At 38.2% G+C, this 16,343-nt stretch overlaps 1 protein-coding gene across 2 annotated transcripts; it reads left to right on the plus strand.

The window, feature by feature from the left end:
• Positions 1–579: 579 nt before the first annotated feature.
• Positions 580–16,265, plus strand: tdrkh (tudor and KH domain containing). 2 transcript variants are annotated; one of them, XM_008438164.3, is made up of 15 exons: positions 580–953; positions 3,459–3,572; positions 5,698–5,843; positions 5,932–6,023; positions 8,068–8,269; positions 8,803–8,942; positions 9,022–9,331; positions 9,435–9,601; positions 11,421–11,596; positions 12,908–12,972; positions 13,824–13,975; positions 14,689–14,799; positions 14,997–15,051; positions 15,559–15,630; positions 15,729–16,265. In XM_008438164.3, the coding sequence occupies exons 2-14, from the start codon at positions 3,508–3,510 to the stop codon at positions 15,612–15,614; spliced, it is 1,737 nt and encodes a 578-aa protein (XP_008436386.1). In that variant the 5' UTR covers positions 580–953; positions 3,459–3,507; the 3' UTR covers positions 15,615–15,630; positions 15,729–16,265. The 2 variants fall into 2 exon arrangements, with proteins under 2 accessions (XP_008436386.1, XP_008436387.1); XM_008438165.3 differs by lacking the exon at positions 3,459–3,572 and having other exon boundaries at positions 587–953.
• The last annotated feature ends 78 nt before the right edge of the window (positions 16,266–16,343 follow it).

Genomic DNA, 16,343 nt, shown 5'->3' on the forward strand with positions numbered 1-16,343 from the left:
GTTGGCCACATTCTGACAATTGTTGCCATAAAATGAGAAGAGGTTGTATTATAACTTGGATGGAGCAGAGGGGATTTTTACTGAACTATATATTAAATTCAGGTTATTTATACAATGACTCTGACCCTAATTCAGTCTCTACGCTAATTCACAACATGCTAACTCAAATCACTTAGTTGTATAGATTCCTCCTGTACATGGATTCCAAATTGATCCCAGTTGATCAGTTCCCCCCCCCCCCAAAAAAAAACTGATTGTATGATGTCTTTTCAGCTACTTTAATTCCATCATACATTTAAAAAAATATTTTACCCTAAATGGTCACACTGTGATAGAAGAAAATGTAGTAGACTGCTTTACACGGCGTTTTCAGTTGGAGGGTTCTTCAGAGGCGCCGTAACACAGACTGCTTCAGGAGATCCTTCATGACTACAGTCATCAGCATCCACAACAACTTAATTTTCTTTAAATATTTGAATAATAGAAATAATTGCATTGAAATGAAATTTATCAGAAATACAGACAACTTTAAACGCATATAGTTTTACTTGTTTTATTTCATATTTGATTGGAATGAGACAGTATGTGGAAAAGTTCAAAATATACGTTTTCATTTCTCGAGAGCACGTTGCCCGTTAGAGGCAGCGACCTTGGTTGGGTTGCACCAAGCGCTGACGTGAGCAGCTCAACGCTTCCGGTTAACGCTTCGAAATAAGAGTTTTATTAACACGTCGAGGCCATGTATGTGACTCATAGAAGTAGAAAATGATTGTATACATGAAACTGCGTCGCATCGTTTGCCCCGCTGTTGTGTTCAGTTACTCCTGCTGGAGTGATTTTGTTTGAAGGTTGAAAAGAGTTCAGTTTCCGGTTTACTGTGAACTCTCTGGGTAACTTGATTAGTGTAACAACCAGTGTCAATTCAACCAGGAGTTAGGCTGCTGCAGACGTTTGTAAGTCTCATTTATTATAACATGTTTATTTGTAGTTATTGTAGAAGATATTAGACCTTAAAAATAAACAGTACTGTTGAGTGTATTACTGGGAATGTGTGCTTAACTGACCTCTACCTCTCACTTAGCAGCTGCTAAACCTAGCTAATATTAGCTTATTTGACTAGCTGAGTGGGGAAAGTGTTGAGGGTTTTCTGGCTCATCATCAGGACCAGGGTCTTCATTCAGCCGGAAAGCGGTATTGGTAACCGTATAGTTTACTCAAATGTCACAGAAACCCTTCGGTGACAAGAGTCCCAGAGTTTAGCGTGGACTTGACGGCAAATTCTTAAAGGAAGTCGCAGCAATGCGTCAGCTAAAACGTCAAATTTTTCAGATATGACAGGGAGTTATTTAACTTTTAGTCCTCAATATTCATCTTAAACTAAAAACTTCTAGCAATAACTGCAATTCAAGCTGTATTTTTTCTTTTTACTATCATTGCAATTTGATTTTTTATTTAAAAGCTCTTTGAACTTTTAGGTTTACCGACCAGTTAAGTTTTTTTCCTTACCAGTTTGTATTCATGGAGTAGAAAATATTGACTTGGAGATCTTTAACTACTTTGAAAGAAACAAAAGATCAAAACTGAATCAGTGTGACAGTCCCAGACTTGTGAGCAATAGTTAAATATTAAGAAATAAATAAATAAAAAATACTTTTGACTTAGAAATTAAATTTAAGGAGTTAGAAAAGGGGGGGGAAACTCCTCAATGGGACTCATTTTAGTAATGGAATTTATAAAAATTGAAACGGAAAAACTGATGATTCAGAATATTTCTACAACAACTTGTAAAACAATTTATTTAGTTCCCCAGTTACTTAAGCGAACCAAATTAACCAAATTGTTAAACAACAACCTCTCAGTGCAGACAGACTCACAACTCTGCTGTTAGATTGTTTTATCTTCTGTTTATTTAATATGTTCACCATCCAAAGGATTACTACTAAAAGCTGTGGAATCACTTTGTAGCTAAGGTAAATTCACCGCTGCACACATGGGATATAAACCAGTGGAAACAACTTCATGAATGCTGTGAAGGAGGAAATAAACTTCAGAAATTTCAATGACCTTGTTAGAATTCATGGTAAAACATTTTAGATGGGATAAGAAGAAATTCATCCTGTCAGTGAGTTTCAGGCGAAACCTGCAGATACCCAAGATAACACCACAATTTGGAAAACTCTGAGCTCATCTGACTTACAACAAAATTCATATTCAGAAGTTTACAAAGACAGAGATGACAACAGTTATTGTCTGGAGAGTCTCTTCTTCTCTGCTGCTAAAGATTGTAACTCCTTCAGCGTTGTCATGGTGACCTGGTGCGTTCTTCCTGATCTCTCAGGTTGTGATGTCAGGCTGATCTAGGAATAGATCTTGGAATCTAGGAATAGATCAGCCTGTTGCATTACTCATGTTGCATTTTTCTTTCACTTTCTGATGAATGATTTAACAGAACTCCAGGGGATGTTCAGGACCTTAGAATTTTTTTGTGTCCATCCCCTGACTTCTACCTTTCAATAAACCTTCCTCTGATTAGTTGGGAGTTTTCTTTAGTTTTCATGCCAGAAATACTGATGAACTTTCCAGACTACAATCACTGGAGACAAACTCACTGCACTCAGCTGATCTCCAGTTCACTCAATTTGAAACTACTAGTAGTAGTCACTATGTAGTAGTCACTTTAAAGTGGCGGGGAGAGTATTTCTTCTGTCAGTTATGTTAAACACATTAATTATTTGTGTGTTTGTCACATTATTTTGTAGAAATCAGTTTTCACTTTGGAATGTAGGATATTTTTTATTGTGAAAGCCAAATTATGTTGATCATTATTGATTTCTAAGTGTAACAAAATAGTAAAATATCTAAGGGAGTGATTACTTTTCATAGGCCCTGTATGTTATAGAAAATAATTCTTTTCCGTTTGTCTCCACAAGTTATTAACTGTATTTACAGACCTATGCTATAAATTGGAATATTATTGAAAAGTAAATTTATTTCAGCAACGTTATTACTAAGTGAAACAAATTATATAGTTTTTTGTCTTAATCATGATGATTTTCTGCTAACAACTAATGAAAACATGACATTTAAAATTAGAATATTACATCAGAGCAATAAAAAAATATTTTTAAAAACAAATGTGGGATTACATACCCACTGACCTACTTATTTTCAAGACATTTTTAAACTGACAAATAGACATATCTACTCTTAACTTATTCAATGTAAGATGACGGTGTAATTAACTTTTTTCCCAAACCACAAAGCTTTAACTCTGAAATAAGACACTTTTGTGTGATTTATTCTGTTACTGTCATTTAATTCAGTAAGAAAACGGAGCCTCCTTCACGGATAGTGATCCCTTATTTGTTGCTTGGTATCCAGACTCAGCTGCTGCCATTTAGTTAAATGTTGTTCTCCTTCTGCCTGTCTGTCACTGCTTCTGATCTTAAATGGCAAAGAAACGCTGGAGTTGCAGACACTTTCTCTTTCTGTCCGAATTCTTCTGAGATGGACGTTGGCGTGTCCAAGTCTCGCGTGTTTGTCAGCTACAGCTCCCAAGTCCTCCTCTCCAAGTGAGACAGGCCTTTGCATGGTGGTGCTGTGTGATCTGGAGTCATTCATTACAACTCACTGCTCCAAGTGTTGGCTCCTCATCTCACTTTGCTCAGCTTAAAACATTATTAAGAAAAAACACACACAATGCATGGAACGAACTGTTGGAATGTCTGACTGAATAAAGTGAACAGCATGAACCTGTAGCAGCTTTTGATTTCATGAATCAGTCAGGGTCAGGGGGGCTGTAGTTATTGGCTACAAGCAGTGTGTGTGTGTGTGTGTGTGTGTGTGTGTGTGTGTGTGTGTGTGTGTGTGTGTGTGTGTGTGTGTGTGTGTGTGTGTGTGTGTGTGTGTGTGTGTGTGTGTGTGTGTACACAACAGAAGCTAATTGTTAAATTAGAAGATGTTTTATTGCTAGATGTGACTGCTTGTGCTCAGTTTGTATCTTTTTTTAACTGATTGTGATGAAGTGAAAATGGACACCTTGGTAATATTAAATGTTTCCTGAAGTGGACTCTTGCTGAGAGTAAAATGAACATCAGTGTTTAGTTTGTGACATTGTTCCATAATGGATCTGCTTGAATTCAGGTTTGCTGCTGCTTTCATTTCTTTGTTGCATGACTGCTACAGAGCTGCTCATCAAAGTCAAACGCTAAAGACTTCCCTTGACCCCAACTTAACACTGAAACACATTTGATGTTTTTAATTTTTAAAAAAACTGATTTAGGGATGCACCGATAGATTGGCCATGATTTCCTTAATTTCGGGCGGATATTTACATGTGAAGTCGATCTTATCTTCTGATCTTTTCTACTTCTGCAAAGGTCTAAAAATCAGCTAGTGTCCTCTTTTGCTCCGCTGACTAACAGACGGTCCCCTGGCCCCCGTCCACCAGGTCATGTTTGCACGTGTGAGGTTAACAATAATCACCCCACCGTTGCCAACATGGACACTTTGTTGCTATATTTAGTTGTCCTCATCTGACCTCAAACATTGTGATTTTGTAAAAGCAAAATAAAGCTGTGCACTTTATATTTGGTAAGATGCTCAAAACAGGCCTGTAGTCTAACCTGTTGTGCAAAAAGAAAAAGAAAAAAGGGATCAAAGTAACTTATTTTTTTAGTTGATTAGTTGGATTGGACTGGACTTGAACACAATGACTGCGGGTTTATAATTTAGCAGTTTGCCCAGAAATGCTAAGTTTTTTATTTATATTGGAGAGCACTACATAATTTGCAGTTTAGGGCTGAAACTAATAATTATTTTAGTAATTGATTATTCTGACGAGTCACCTTTTTATTATCTTAAATGCAAGATGCATATACTGTATTTTTGAACAGATTTGACTTACTGCTCCAAGTGTGCTGTTCTTATAGCAAATGACAATTACTAAATTAGCTGACCATTATTTCAATAATCTAATCATTACGATGATTCTGATTAAACTTTCAAATCTGGTTGGATTAAAAGAAATTTATATTGCTTTATGGATACTGTTTTGTGTTTTTCAGTAAACTAAGATTGGAACATTGAAAGTGGATTTAGGGAGGTACGATATTGGATTTTGGTCAATATCCGACATGCCGATATACTAAAACTCATTTGGCCGATAACCAATACCAATACCACTATTTTTTTCCTATACCTTCTTACTGAAACTATAGGGCTTTTTAAAGCTAAAAAGGAGGCTGCAATGACTTTCAACTTGCACTATGTTTAATACGAAATTTACATGACATTTGATAGAGAGCCAAGACAATGTCAACACTCAAACAGTGCAAATTGGATGTTGTGGTGTGCTGCAGGCATCATTGTCACTGGTTAGTCACAACGCCTTTTATATCAGTGAGTTATTTTGACGGAATGGCCAATGTCAGATATTAAATTTTAAAGCTAATATCAGCCGATACCAATACCATGTTGATAATATTGTGCATCCCAAGGTGGATTGGGACCTTTTTATATCAGACATTGTCAGTTTATAAAACAAAGTTGGTGTTACTGTCAGTCAAAATCAGAATCTGCAGGTCAGACGTTTTAAAGATCGGCCAGAAAATTGCAGTCGGTGCACCCCTAACGTGAACATGCCATGAGAAGTGCTGGACAGCAGAGAGCTGATAATGCCCTTGTGTCCTGTCACAGGTGTAGCATCCCGCTGAGTGTGCGCTACGTCATGGATGCTGTGAAGGACGGACCCAGAGGGAAAATGGTAGCTCTGGCTGCAGGCCTGTCTGTTGGAGCTACAATAGGCTACATTGTCTATCGCCACATCAGCAACGCCAGCAGCAGTAAGTTGGCTGCTGTTATGAAACAAACATATATAAATGAATAGATAATCAACCACTAATTATTTATTATTCTCTGATGTCCTGACAGGTCAGGAGCCTGACACTGAGGAGTCCAAAATTATTCTTCCTATAGAAGTGTATAGAAACATCTCCAGATGCTATGCTACATTTCTGGATGTGGTAAGTAGTTCACACCTTTGTTCATCTTATTTTGCCTTTAAGGAGTCTATTTATTATAGTGTAAATAAAGGCATAGGTAGTTACTTTAATCAAGAAATACAGGTCCTTCTCAAAAAATTTGCATATTGTGATAAAGTTCATTATTTTCCATAATGTAATGATACAAATTAAACTGTCATATATTTTAGATTCATTGCACACAAACTGAAATATTTCAGGTATTTATTGTTTTAATACTGATGATTTTGGCATACAGCTCATGAAAACCCAAAATCCCTGTCTCAAAAAATAGGCATATCATGGAAAGGTTCTCTGAACGAGCAGTTAACCTCATCATCTGAATCAACAAATTAACTCTAAACACCTGCAAAAGATTCCTGAGGCCTTTAAAAATTTAAAAAACTCCCAGCCTCCAGCTATCAGGAGGTTTTGGAGCCATTCATGCTTCCATCTGCTGAAAAACTTTATGGAGATGAAGATTTCATTTTTCAGCACCACCTGGCACCTGCTCACAGTGCCCAAACCACTGGTATTACTGACCATGGTATTACTGTGCTCAATTGGCCTGCCAACTCTCCGGACCTGAACCTCATAGAGAATCTGTGGGATATTGTGAAGAGAAAGTTGAGAGACGCAAGACCCAAAACTCTGGATGAGCTTAAGGCCATCGAAGCATCCTGGGCCTCCATAACACCTCAGCAGTGCAATAGGATGATTTCCTCCATGCCACGCTGCATTGAAGACTGCAAAAGGATTCCTGACCAAGTATTGAGTGCATAACTGAACATAATTATTTGAAGGTTGACTTTTTTGGTATTAAAACACATTTCTTTTATTGGTCGGATGAAATATGCTAATTTTTTGAGACAGGGATTTTGGGTTTTCATGAGCTGTATGCCAAAATCATCAGTATTAAAACAATAAAAGACCTGAAATATTTCAGTTGGTGTTCAATGAATCTAAAATATGACAGTTTAATTTTTCTCATTACATTATGTAAAAAATGAAATTTATCACAATATGCTAATTTTTTGAGAAGGACCTGTGAAGAAAGTAGGTAGGGTGGAGAAGCTGGTCAGACAATAACAAGTGCAGTGCGCTGCATGCACACTCTGCCCTGCTCTGATTCTATCACCCGGCGGTGATAGAATCCTATCAGTCACACATCCTTGATGATTTGCACCTGACTCAGCCTGCGGTGACAACAAGCGTGAAGATGTTAAACAGAAATTATAAGCAGGAGTTGCTTACTCAAATGGTTGTCTAAAAATGAAAGTAATAAAATTGTAATTAAAATATATTGGGTTTACTTTGGTGTCCAGCCAGTTTAACAGTTAACATTAACAGTTGGATTAGTTGGATTGGACTGGACTTGAGCACAATGACTGGAGGCTCTGACTGGGTTGAGTTCAATATTTTAGGCCTGATCAAAACTCTATTTTGGAGTCTGGATTCAAACATGAGCAGAGCTATTTACACTCATTTTCATTACAGCACCGGAATAGATTTATACCCTTCTCCACATGGAGACAAGCACAGAATATCTTTGTAAATGGTTAAGAAAAAAATTGTGTCCCCACATGGCAGGATGCAGCGCCACACAACAAAAGTGTAGCAGGAGGTGATGTAACATGGCCAGAACTGTACCGTATTTGTTATTTGTGAAAGTGTTAAGAGATTTAAATGGAACATCAAAAATCAATGTTTAAAAAAAAAAAAGACCTGGCCACCAGGAAACATGAAACCGCCATTCTGCAATGTATTCCCTCTGGAACCTGGTTTCATAAAGGATCGTTTCTGGTCTCCTAAGACGCTGAATCCATGTGGACACTCGGCCGAAACATTTTGTGGATACACAACATTTTGTGGATACACCTAAAATCGTCTCTGTGTGGACAGGGCCTCTGCCTGTTATTTTCTCAAAACTGAACAACACAGTCGTCATGTTTTAGCCTTTATCTGGTACATATCTCACTTAATGGCTAAGGACACAGTGGTTCATCCATTCGGTAAGCTCCTGCCTCTTTCTGTTTCTGTTTTTTAGGCGAGCCAGAAGTCTGGCGCTCATGTCAGAGTTGCTTCATACTCGGAGGAAACTGGCCATAAGGCTGCTGTGTGTGTCCAGATACAGGGCTCAAAGGAGCAGGTCCTGTTGGCCCGCTGTGTCCTGGAGAACCTGGCTACGGACTGTGAGCCAACAGTGGAGGTTTTAGAGGTTCCTCAGAACGCCTTTGGACGTGTTATAGGTACTCTCATTTATAGAGCTAACTTGTTTTCTTTAGGATCTTTTTTCTTTTACTGATGAGACTTTGGGTAACCCAATTTCCATGGTCTGGTGTTTTAAATTAGTGGCTAAATTTAGTAAATCATCTTGGTGAGCATTTATTGTATTGTTGCTGGACTTTGTAGATGTGGCTGTTATGGAACTGTATTTTAGGTAGGGCTGCATTTATTGTTTCTGTTTTACTAGAATTAAAAAAAGATGATTAGTAGGCCGCCTTTTTTTGTCTGAGTTAGTCAATACAATAACAATATGATCAATACAATAAGTTTTTGAACTGATATGGTTTAAGAAACAGGCACAGTGGAACATCACTGACATAAAACTGCAAAGAGTTTATTGAAAGTCTCAATAATATTGCTGGGTGTGGTATAGAAAATGCAAACAATAATGGGCCGAGTATGAAACCTCGAGGAATCCCACAGGTTAAAGCTGCCTGCTTTTATTGAGTATTTTGCAATTAGTAGTTGTGTGTGTATATCTGTATGTGTGTTTCAGGACGTGGTGGTGAGGGTTTGAAACTAATCACAAGAAGCACAGGAGCCAAAATAGTTTGTTCCAGAGAGAAAAAGCACAACCCTGGAGGAAAGGGGAGTGTGACCATCACCGGGAGCAAACAGGAGGTCAAGCAGGCCAAGGTGAACCACTTATTTGGATTTTATAAATTCTACTCTTTATTTAAAGTTAGGCTGACTGCCCTTTTTTTTTTACTTGCAGGAGATGATTCTAGAAAGAGTTGGAGCGGATGCAGTGGTGAGGTCAAAGATCTCTCAGTCATCTGCCCTTCGCCAGAAACGTGGACATAAAGTCGTGAATCCAGATCCCTGCTGCATGGAACCCAAATGCCCCGTTGGTCTGAACAACAACGGCCCCGTCTCCTACACAGAGAAGAATGGACTTGTTCAGTCCAAGGAAGCCACAGCTGAACGTCTACTTCTCGAGATGAAGGGGCTGAAAGGCACAGATGAGCAGGAAGAGGAGAGCAGCATTTCCACAGATACACTCTCTGAAGTGTCCAAGTTTGAAAGTCAGCTCACTTTAATCATTTCTCAGCAACTCTACCTGTATTAGTTTCGATTCGACTCCAGTTGTTTGACACAAATGATTTTGACTTCTTCTGTGTGCCCCAGTTCCCAGCCCAGACCTGAGCTTCCAGCCTGATGAACACTTAGAGGTTTATGTGTCTGCATCAGAAAACCCAAACCACTTCTGGATCCAGATTCTGGGTGTTCGCTCCCTCCAGCTGGACAAGCTGACAGAGGAGATGAATAACTTCTACACAAATGAAAACCCCACAGTAAGTACGTGTGCAGCGTTAATCATGTTGCACTTTATGGGTTAAAGGTAAAGCACACAACAGTCCATTGAAGAGGCAGCAGCTGGTTTTAATTGATGTACTGTTTGACAGTAGCTTCTAGCAGCTCTAGCTGTGTTCCCATTCATGTCTTTTGAGTGCATTTTGAAGTATCACTACTAGAGCTGTTGTAAACGATTATTTTAGTAATCGAGTAATCTATAGATTTTTCTTACAATTAATCGAGTAATCGGATAAAAACAATTATGAAATAAAATATTGGTAAATCTTCCATAACACCAGTGTTACTATCGGATATCAACATCAGTCTATTTTTTCAACATTTGAGCTTCCCTACCAGTTACTTTTTTGTAGACCGCGGGAGCAATACGGGATATTTACTGCTCCTCCGTTTTCAGAAACTCATCTACCAGCCATGTTCCGCCTCCCGTTTGTTCAGACCGGGATGATATAAGTTTATTGTGCGGTTCGTCCGTAAAGCTGCTCTTACCCTGTAAGCATCAACCCTCAGCCGCCCGCCGTGTTCAGTCTCTCCGCTCACTTGTATAAATCCTCCTCAGCTTCTTCCCACCGTTCAACCAGCAGCTCCGGAGCAGAAAGGCTGCCGAACTCCCGGCACCGCGCCGGTCATTTTAAGGATGTTTATTGGTCCCACAAAAACGATGAAAACCCGGAATTATCACCAATCAGTAAAATCCCCGCGGGCCGAACTTGAAGATTGGACGTTATGCCGCTAACACGTAGCTTCCGTCAACAACTCGGAGGCAGAAGTCAGAGCTCCGCTCAACGCAAATAATGTTCCGGCTGAAACACGGTGCGCTAAATGACAAAACATAAATTAACGAAGCTTTGAGGCAGGTCAATTTTCCTCGAGGAATTTTAATAATCGAGGTACTCGAATCACTCGAGGAATCGTTTCAGCCCTAATCACTACACTAGCAGAAAGCAAAATGCTACTGTTATCAAAACAATCAGCAGGACGTCATAACATCATAAATTTATGTGTAAAATAAAGTTTGCAGCTTACTGCTTTGCTGTGTCTGTCATTTCCATAGTTATAAAAAACTCAATTAGATCAAGAGAAAGTACTATTTAACCATGCACTTTGAAGACTTCGATGCAATTCAATGATGAATTGACTTATGTTTTAACTCATCCACTTGTAGCTTCAGCATCTTGGAGTTTGGACTACAAAACTGCTTTGAGAAAGAAAAAAGAATGGGTTAGCTGAAAGTCCATGACCTTGTTTTGAAGTTCCATAGCAAATTCTGTGACGTAATAGTTAAAAAAATGGACAGAAATAGAAAAAAACTGAAAACGCAGTACTGGGAGACACTAAAACTTTTCTGCAGTCCTAAACACTCAAAGTACACAACAAAATGTATGAAAGGGTGAAATAAAATAGCATTATATTTCCTCTTTAATACAATTTCGTCAGATGTGCTGTTATCTTGTCTTCCCTCCACCTGATGGAAGACAGAGAAGCATGATTAGTCTCTCCAGAGACCCTTCCAGTGTCGGCCCGACCCGACCCACCACTTTGTGACTGCTTGCTGTTCACAATGTTTTCCTGTCACTATCAGCTGATTAGAATATTTACTAGTGAGAAACGTTAACCACTGAACTAATTGGCTAACTGAGCTCCTAAAATGACACATTCTTTCATAAATGTTTGTAGAAGTCTTCATGCCTAAGGGACCAGATTTTATACAGCTGAGGTCTAGAAGGGCCTGGAACACCAGAATTGTCTATATACAGTTGGTAAATAAACGTTAACGCAGCTGGTGTTGTGGGTCTGCAGGAGCAGCGAATGGATAGCATTTTGGTTGGAGACATTGTGGCTGCTCCGTATCGAGACTACAACAAATGGAACAGGGCCAGGGTGCTGGGGTTCCTGAGATCTGGACTGGTGGACCTTTACTATGTGGACTTCGGGGACAACGGGGAGTTTTCCAGGGACATCCTGCGTCCCCTCAGGTAAGAGATGCCATGATTGTAAGGTGGACTTATCTCTAGAGGGAAAAAAAACATGATTTGATTCCCAGCTGAATTTATAAGTTCAACCACTTACTAATACTTTGACCTTATAGATTTTTTTTATAGTAGGTTTTTTTAAGCTTTAAATATGGGCTCTAAATTGATTTAGATCTCAGTAAGTGAAATGAGTGTTTGATCACCTACTAGCTGATAAGCATTCTGACCTTTACAGACCGTCAGCTTTAAGCTTGGTGAGAAAGAGACCTACATTGGTGTTATGTTTCAAAAATGTAAGACTTACAAGATAACTGTTCATTTCTTCCCAAAGATGTGGAGTTGCAGTTTCCATTTAACAACTTCAGGACATTCAGGACGCTGTATTAGCTTGTCATGGACAATACAGGTCGATGACATTGGGATGACTTGCTTTTTCCAGGAATCTGTGACCAGACTAGTGATTTGTTTTTCATTGTAGTCTCAGAAATGCAAAGTATTATAATCTGCTCGGCTTTGCTACAAGAAACTCAGGGAATGTGTATTATGTAAAGTCAACTTCTTTTTAGCTTTCCATCAGATAGTAATGTTATTCCTTCATCAAAAACATACCTGGAGTGTGGTCTTGATTCTTTCGGAATTATTTAATCTCCATGGCAACCATTCAGCTCTGCAAAACACCTTGTTGGACATAAAGTCATCTTTGAGCTCCTCCTCAGAGCTGCAGTTTCCAAGCTACCGCCTCATAGAGCAGTCCTCCCTCTCAGCTTTCCCACTCAGCTCCTTCAGACTAGGAACAATTAGCAAACACCTGGTGGAACTGCACATCTGCTGAGCTCATCATAGGAGCTACTTCTCAGAGCAAAGCTGCTAAAAACATTGTTAGAGTTAATAGAGGAGCCATGTTATGAGGACTTCCTGAAAGCAGAGTTTCAGAAAGAGCAGTTTTTAAATCGACAGAGGGAAAATTTCCAGGTGTTAAATTACAAAGTCACATTTCTTTGATATTTGATACATACATAATTTTTTATAACAATTGAAGATAACTTAGTTACTTGATTGTGCTATAAAATTGCACTTTGTGGAAAATGGGTAATACTGCCTCTTTACATTTGGAGCATCATTTGTTGCTGTGTGAGAGAAATGGATTTTATTGAACTGCGGTCAACTTTCATGTCTCCACTTTCCTGCAGGGCGCTTTAACTCAGCCAAGTTTTTGTCCTGTGCTCCACAGCTGCTGCCAGGAGCACATTTGCATGCAGCACCTGCTTCAAAAGTTAATAACAGCTTCTTGCTTTTGCTCCACTAAAATTCCAGGAGCGACTTCCTCAGCTTACCATTCCAAGCTATTGAGTGCAGCTTAGCAGGAGTGAGACCTAAAGGTAAAATATTCACCCCGATTAAAATTACATTCACAGACACAGTTGAAGCCAGATTTCTGTATACATTATATGAAAAGACCCATAACCTTTTAGTCTGAGATCAAATCAGACTATCTTCAGTTAGGTCAACCAAAATATTTTTTATTATCTAAATGAAAGAATGAGAGAGAGGACTTTCTTTTTTTTTGTAGATATTTCTTTAAACAAATGTTTCTTCATATTCCAAAGTTTCCACATGTTTCATCAGTATTTGGTAGATTTACCTGTTTAAATTGTAATATTTGGGTCAAATGTTGTGACTTTGTTGTTGTTAAGCTACTTGGTTGGTAATCTGGTGGAATACTGAAGGTCACTGTATATTTTAAAGACCCATTGGTGTCGAAACTTTAACTTCCTGCCTGATGCATTGGGCTGTTGGCTCAATGTTTCCTTCATACATCCAGAAGAAGACCTCCATTTGACAGAATCTTGCAAAGCCTTGACATCATTGTCTGGGTTTTCTCAGATTTTTGGCAGCTATGGTTACCTTAGATATATCAAACTTATGACTTTTTTAAAAAATTATTCAAATTCTTTGTCATATATCAGAAGTGTAGCAAGTGTAGTGTAGATAATCCTAACTAAGCTAAAACTGGTCGTTTTTATGTCGGACAAAACAAAAGATTATGTCTCTTCTCACACAATAAATAACTTTAAATATTAAACAATTAGAAGTTTCTTGTTATTCTCTTTTACATTGACTACAGATGTGCCTATAGCCTATATTAGCCTATATTTTCCAGATGCTGTGTCTACAGGTGAGGTCAAAGATCTCTCAGTCATACAGACAGTGTTGCTGTTTTCTCATTCAGGAGAGGCTTGGACTGAAGCAGCTCTGGACATATTTGAACAGTTGACATACTGTGCTAACTGGAGACCCCTGCAGGCCAAACTCTGCAGTTACTCCCACTCCGAAGTCTCGTCCTGGCCAAGTGTTAAGCTCTATGACAACAGCAAAGGAAAGGTTAGTTTGTTTGTTTTTGTGCTTTATTTATCCAGACCAGTTCATCCATTTGTGAATTTGTTCACATATTTCAGACCTATACATTGCCGTTTAGCTCTGTTGTACCAATTGTTGCTAAGTTTTTTTTCTTTTTTTAGTTCATTTTCATAAATTATGAAGATAAACAATGCTCTAATTTCACATATAATTAAGGTTGACATCAGTTACAAAAACCCTTACTGATGATCAAATATACAGGATGATCCAATCTGTGTATTGACTGTTTTAACATGTTGAGTCAAACCAACCATTTTAAGTGAGCCACTTAAAACACGTGCCTTCATGTCAACAGCCAGATATTCAAAAGAACATATTTTTAGTGAGTCATGGAGGAATGGAGAGGAATAGATCAAATATCTGAATTTGATTTCATAGTTTTTGAATAGGGTCTTAATTTTAACTTACTAAATATTGCTGTAATTATTAGTCAGAGGAGCACATTTTCTTAGTTAGAAGATTACTTTTACTTTTGTCAAAGTGGTGCACCAACTATCAAGTACATGATAGTTGGTGCAAAATATCTACAGTTGACAACATCATTTCACAAAGGAAAACAATAGTACTTTAAGACTAAAATCGAAAGGTATTAAATATGAAAGGGTGAAATGACCAAGATGTGGACTTTTTTGTTTGAAACATGTCTTTAAACAAAATATTAAATCTGTTTCATTTAGGCTGTGGATATCGGTGAGGAGCTCATACGGCTGGGCCATGCTGTCAGCTTCCAGGAAACATTTAATGAGAAGGTAGAAGGGGACAATCTAGGCTGTTTGCAAAGGATGTTGGTGAGTCTTTAAAACAAAGTGTGAATTAAACTTAATAGAGGTTTTACAAGAACTGGCATGTTTTTTTGTTTGTTTTTTTTCCACTTCTAGATGAGTTTTGGGCTTCATGGCCCAGCATGAACTTACACTCTCCCCTACATTTGTTTTAAACCTGACTATTTGAAACATCTTCAAGTGGATTTGTTGTCTCCTTGCAGGATGATGTAATAGGAGCGACTTCAGAGCTCAGTCTGTCATGTATCAGTTTGTCAGGTGAGTGGAGAAACTGGAGGCAGGGGGTGTATGTATACACACGCACACATGCACACACACCAAAGTACACTAACCAGAGTGTTAACAGCTCATATAGTATTCAGAATAAATACCATGATTACCACGTTTACCATGCAACCCAAAATCTTGCCGTGTTCGGTGATTACTTTCTAAGTTTGAGATGAAAACTTACATTGTGGTTAATTTTTCTTATTTCTTGGAGACTATTATTCATGCAGGTTCTAGGTTACCACATGAGGAGAAAACCCTAGAAACTTAAATCTGGGAAAATATGAAATTTTAATACATTTTTTAAAATACTCTCAAGGGTGTGTAATTGATGAGTGCTGTTTGTCTTGTTAGGTGAGAAATGCTTCACATGTAGTTTTTAGCTGTTTAGTTGTACTCATCTGGTGGAAAAGCTGCATTTCAGCTTGAATCATGTCACAGGCAGACAGGCTCTTTCTAATGTGATGTGACTTCTGACATGTTTCTTTTGTCCCTCAGAAGCTGCTTCAGTCTCAGGAAGTGTGGATGACGGTGTAGAAGATGAGCTGCTCTGAGACCAGATACATAAAGGCATTCTTTTTTTGCTACTTAAACGTATCTGTTGAAAATGATGACATTATGCCTCTTGTGTTCCAGTTTTAACTAAGCACTATTTTGCATTGGTCCAGGTTGTATGAACAGGAGGAGCAAGAATGTTTGTCCCGTGTCTAACAGCTTAAATCCCCAATGTGGAGCCTTCCCTACGTGTCAAGAGCAACACCGTTTGTCCAGCCATTTTCATTTTCTTGTTTTGCTTTAGGGTTCTTGTACCCAGTGCTGCTGTGTCTGAAAAAGTTTGGAAAATTTGTGTTTAAGATTCCTCAAATGCACTGTTTTGAGACTTACTGGTTACTTAAAGGAAAATGGTTGAGGCATTTTCTTTTGTGTATATTGTTTATTATATATGTTAAATATATTAAAGTTCATCTAATATTTTTGAAAAGAAGTCGGTCAGTACTGTTGAATAAACAGAGTCAGTTCACTTTAAGAAGGGGGACATGAAGTGGTCCATTAGCCATGAAACATTGTTCTTCAGAGAAATATTATATTGACCTATATTACAATAAATGACTTATTTTATTTGACAGAGATTGTATCTTTATTTTCATTGCACATTTCTAAAGTAAACTGAATAACCGCAATGCAATAAAATAATGTTCTTTCTTCATTGTTTCATCGGTTTATGATTAAACTGTGGTGGCCATTCATTCGTTTCCTTTAAAGACTTCTCTGTTTTGTTTGTG

Source organism: Poecilia reticulata, chromosome 19 (assembly GCF_904066995.2).
Source record: "Poecilia reticulata chromosome 19, P_reticulata-male-v2, whole genome shotgun sequence".
Taxonomy (NCBI): Eukaryota; Metazoa; Chordata; class Actinopteri; order Cyprinodontiformes; family Poeciliidae; genus Poecilia; species Poecilia reticulata.

Coding starts and splice junctions, on each gene's coding strand:
- tdrkh (XM_008438164.3), top strand. CDS start 3,508: ATGGACGTTGGCGTGTCCAAGTCTCGCGTGTTTGTCAGCTACAGCTCC. Junction 3,573..5,697: donor TCCCAAGTCCTCCTCTCCAA/GTGAGACAGGCC, acceptor GTCCTGTCACAG/GTGTAGCATCCCGCTGAGTG. Junction 9,602..11,420: donor ACACAAATGAAAACCCCACA/GTAAGTACGTGT, acceptor GTGGGTCTGCAG/GAGCAGCGAATGGATAGCAT.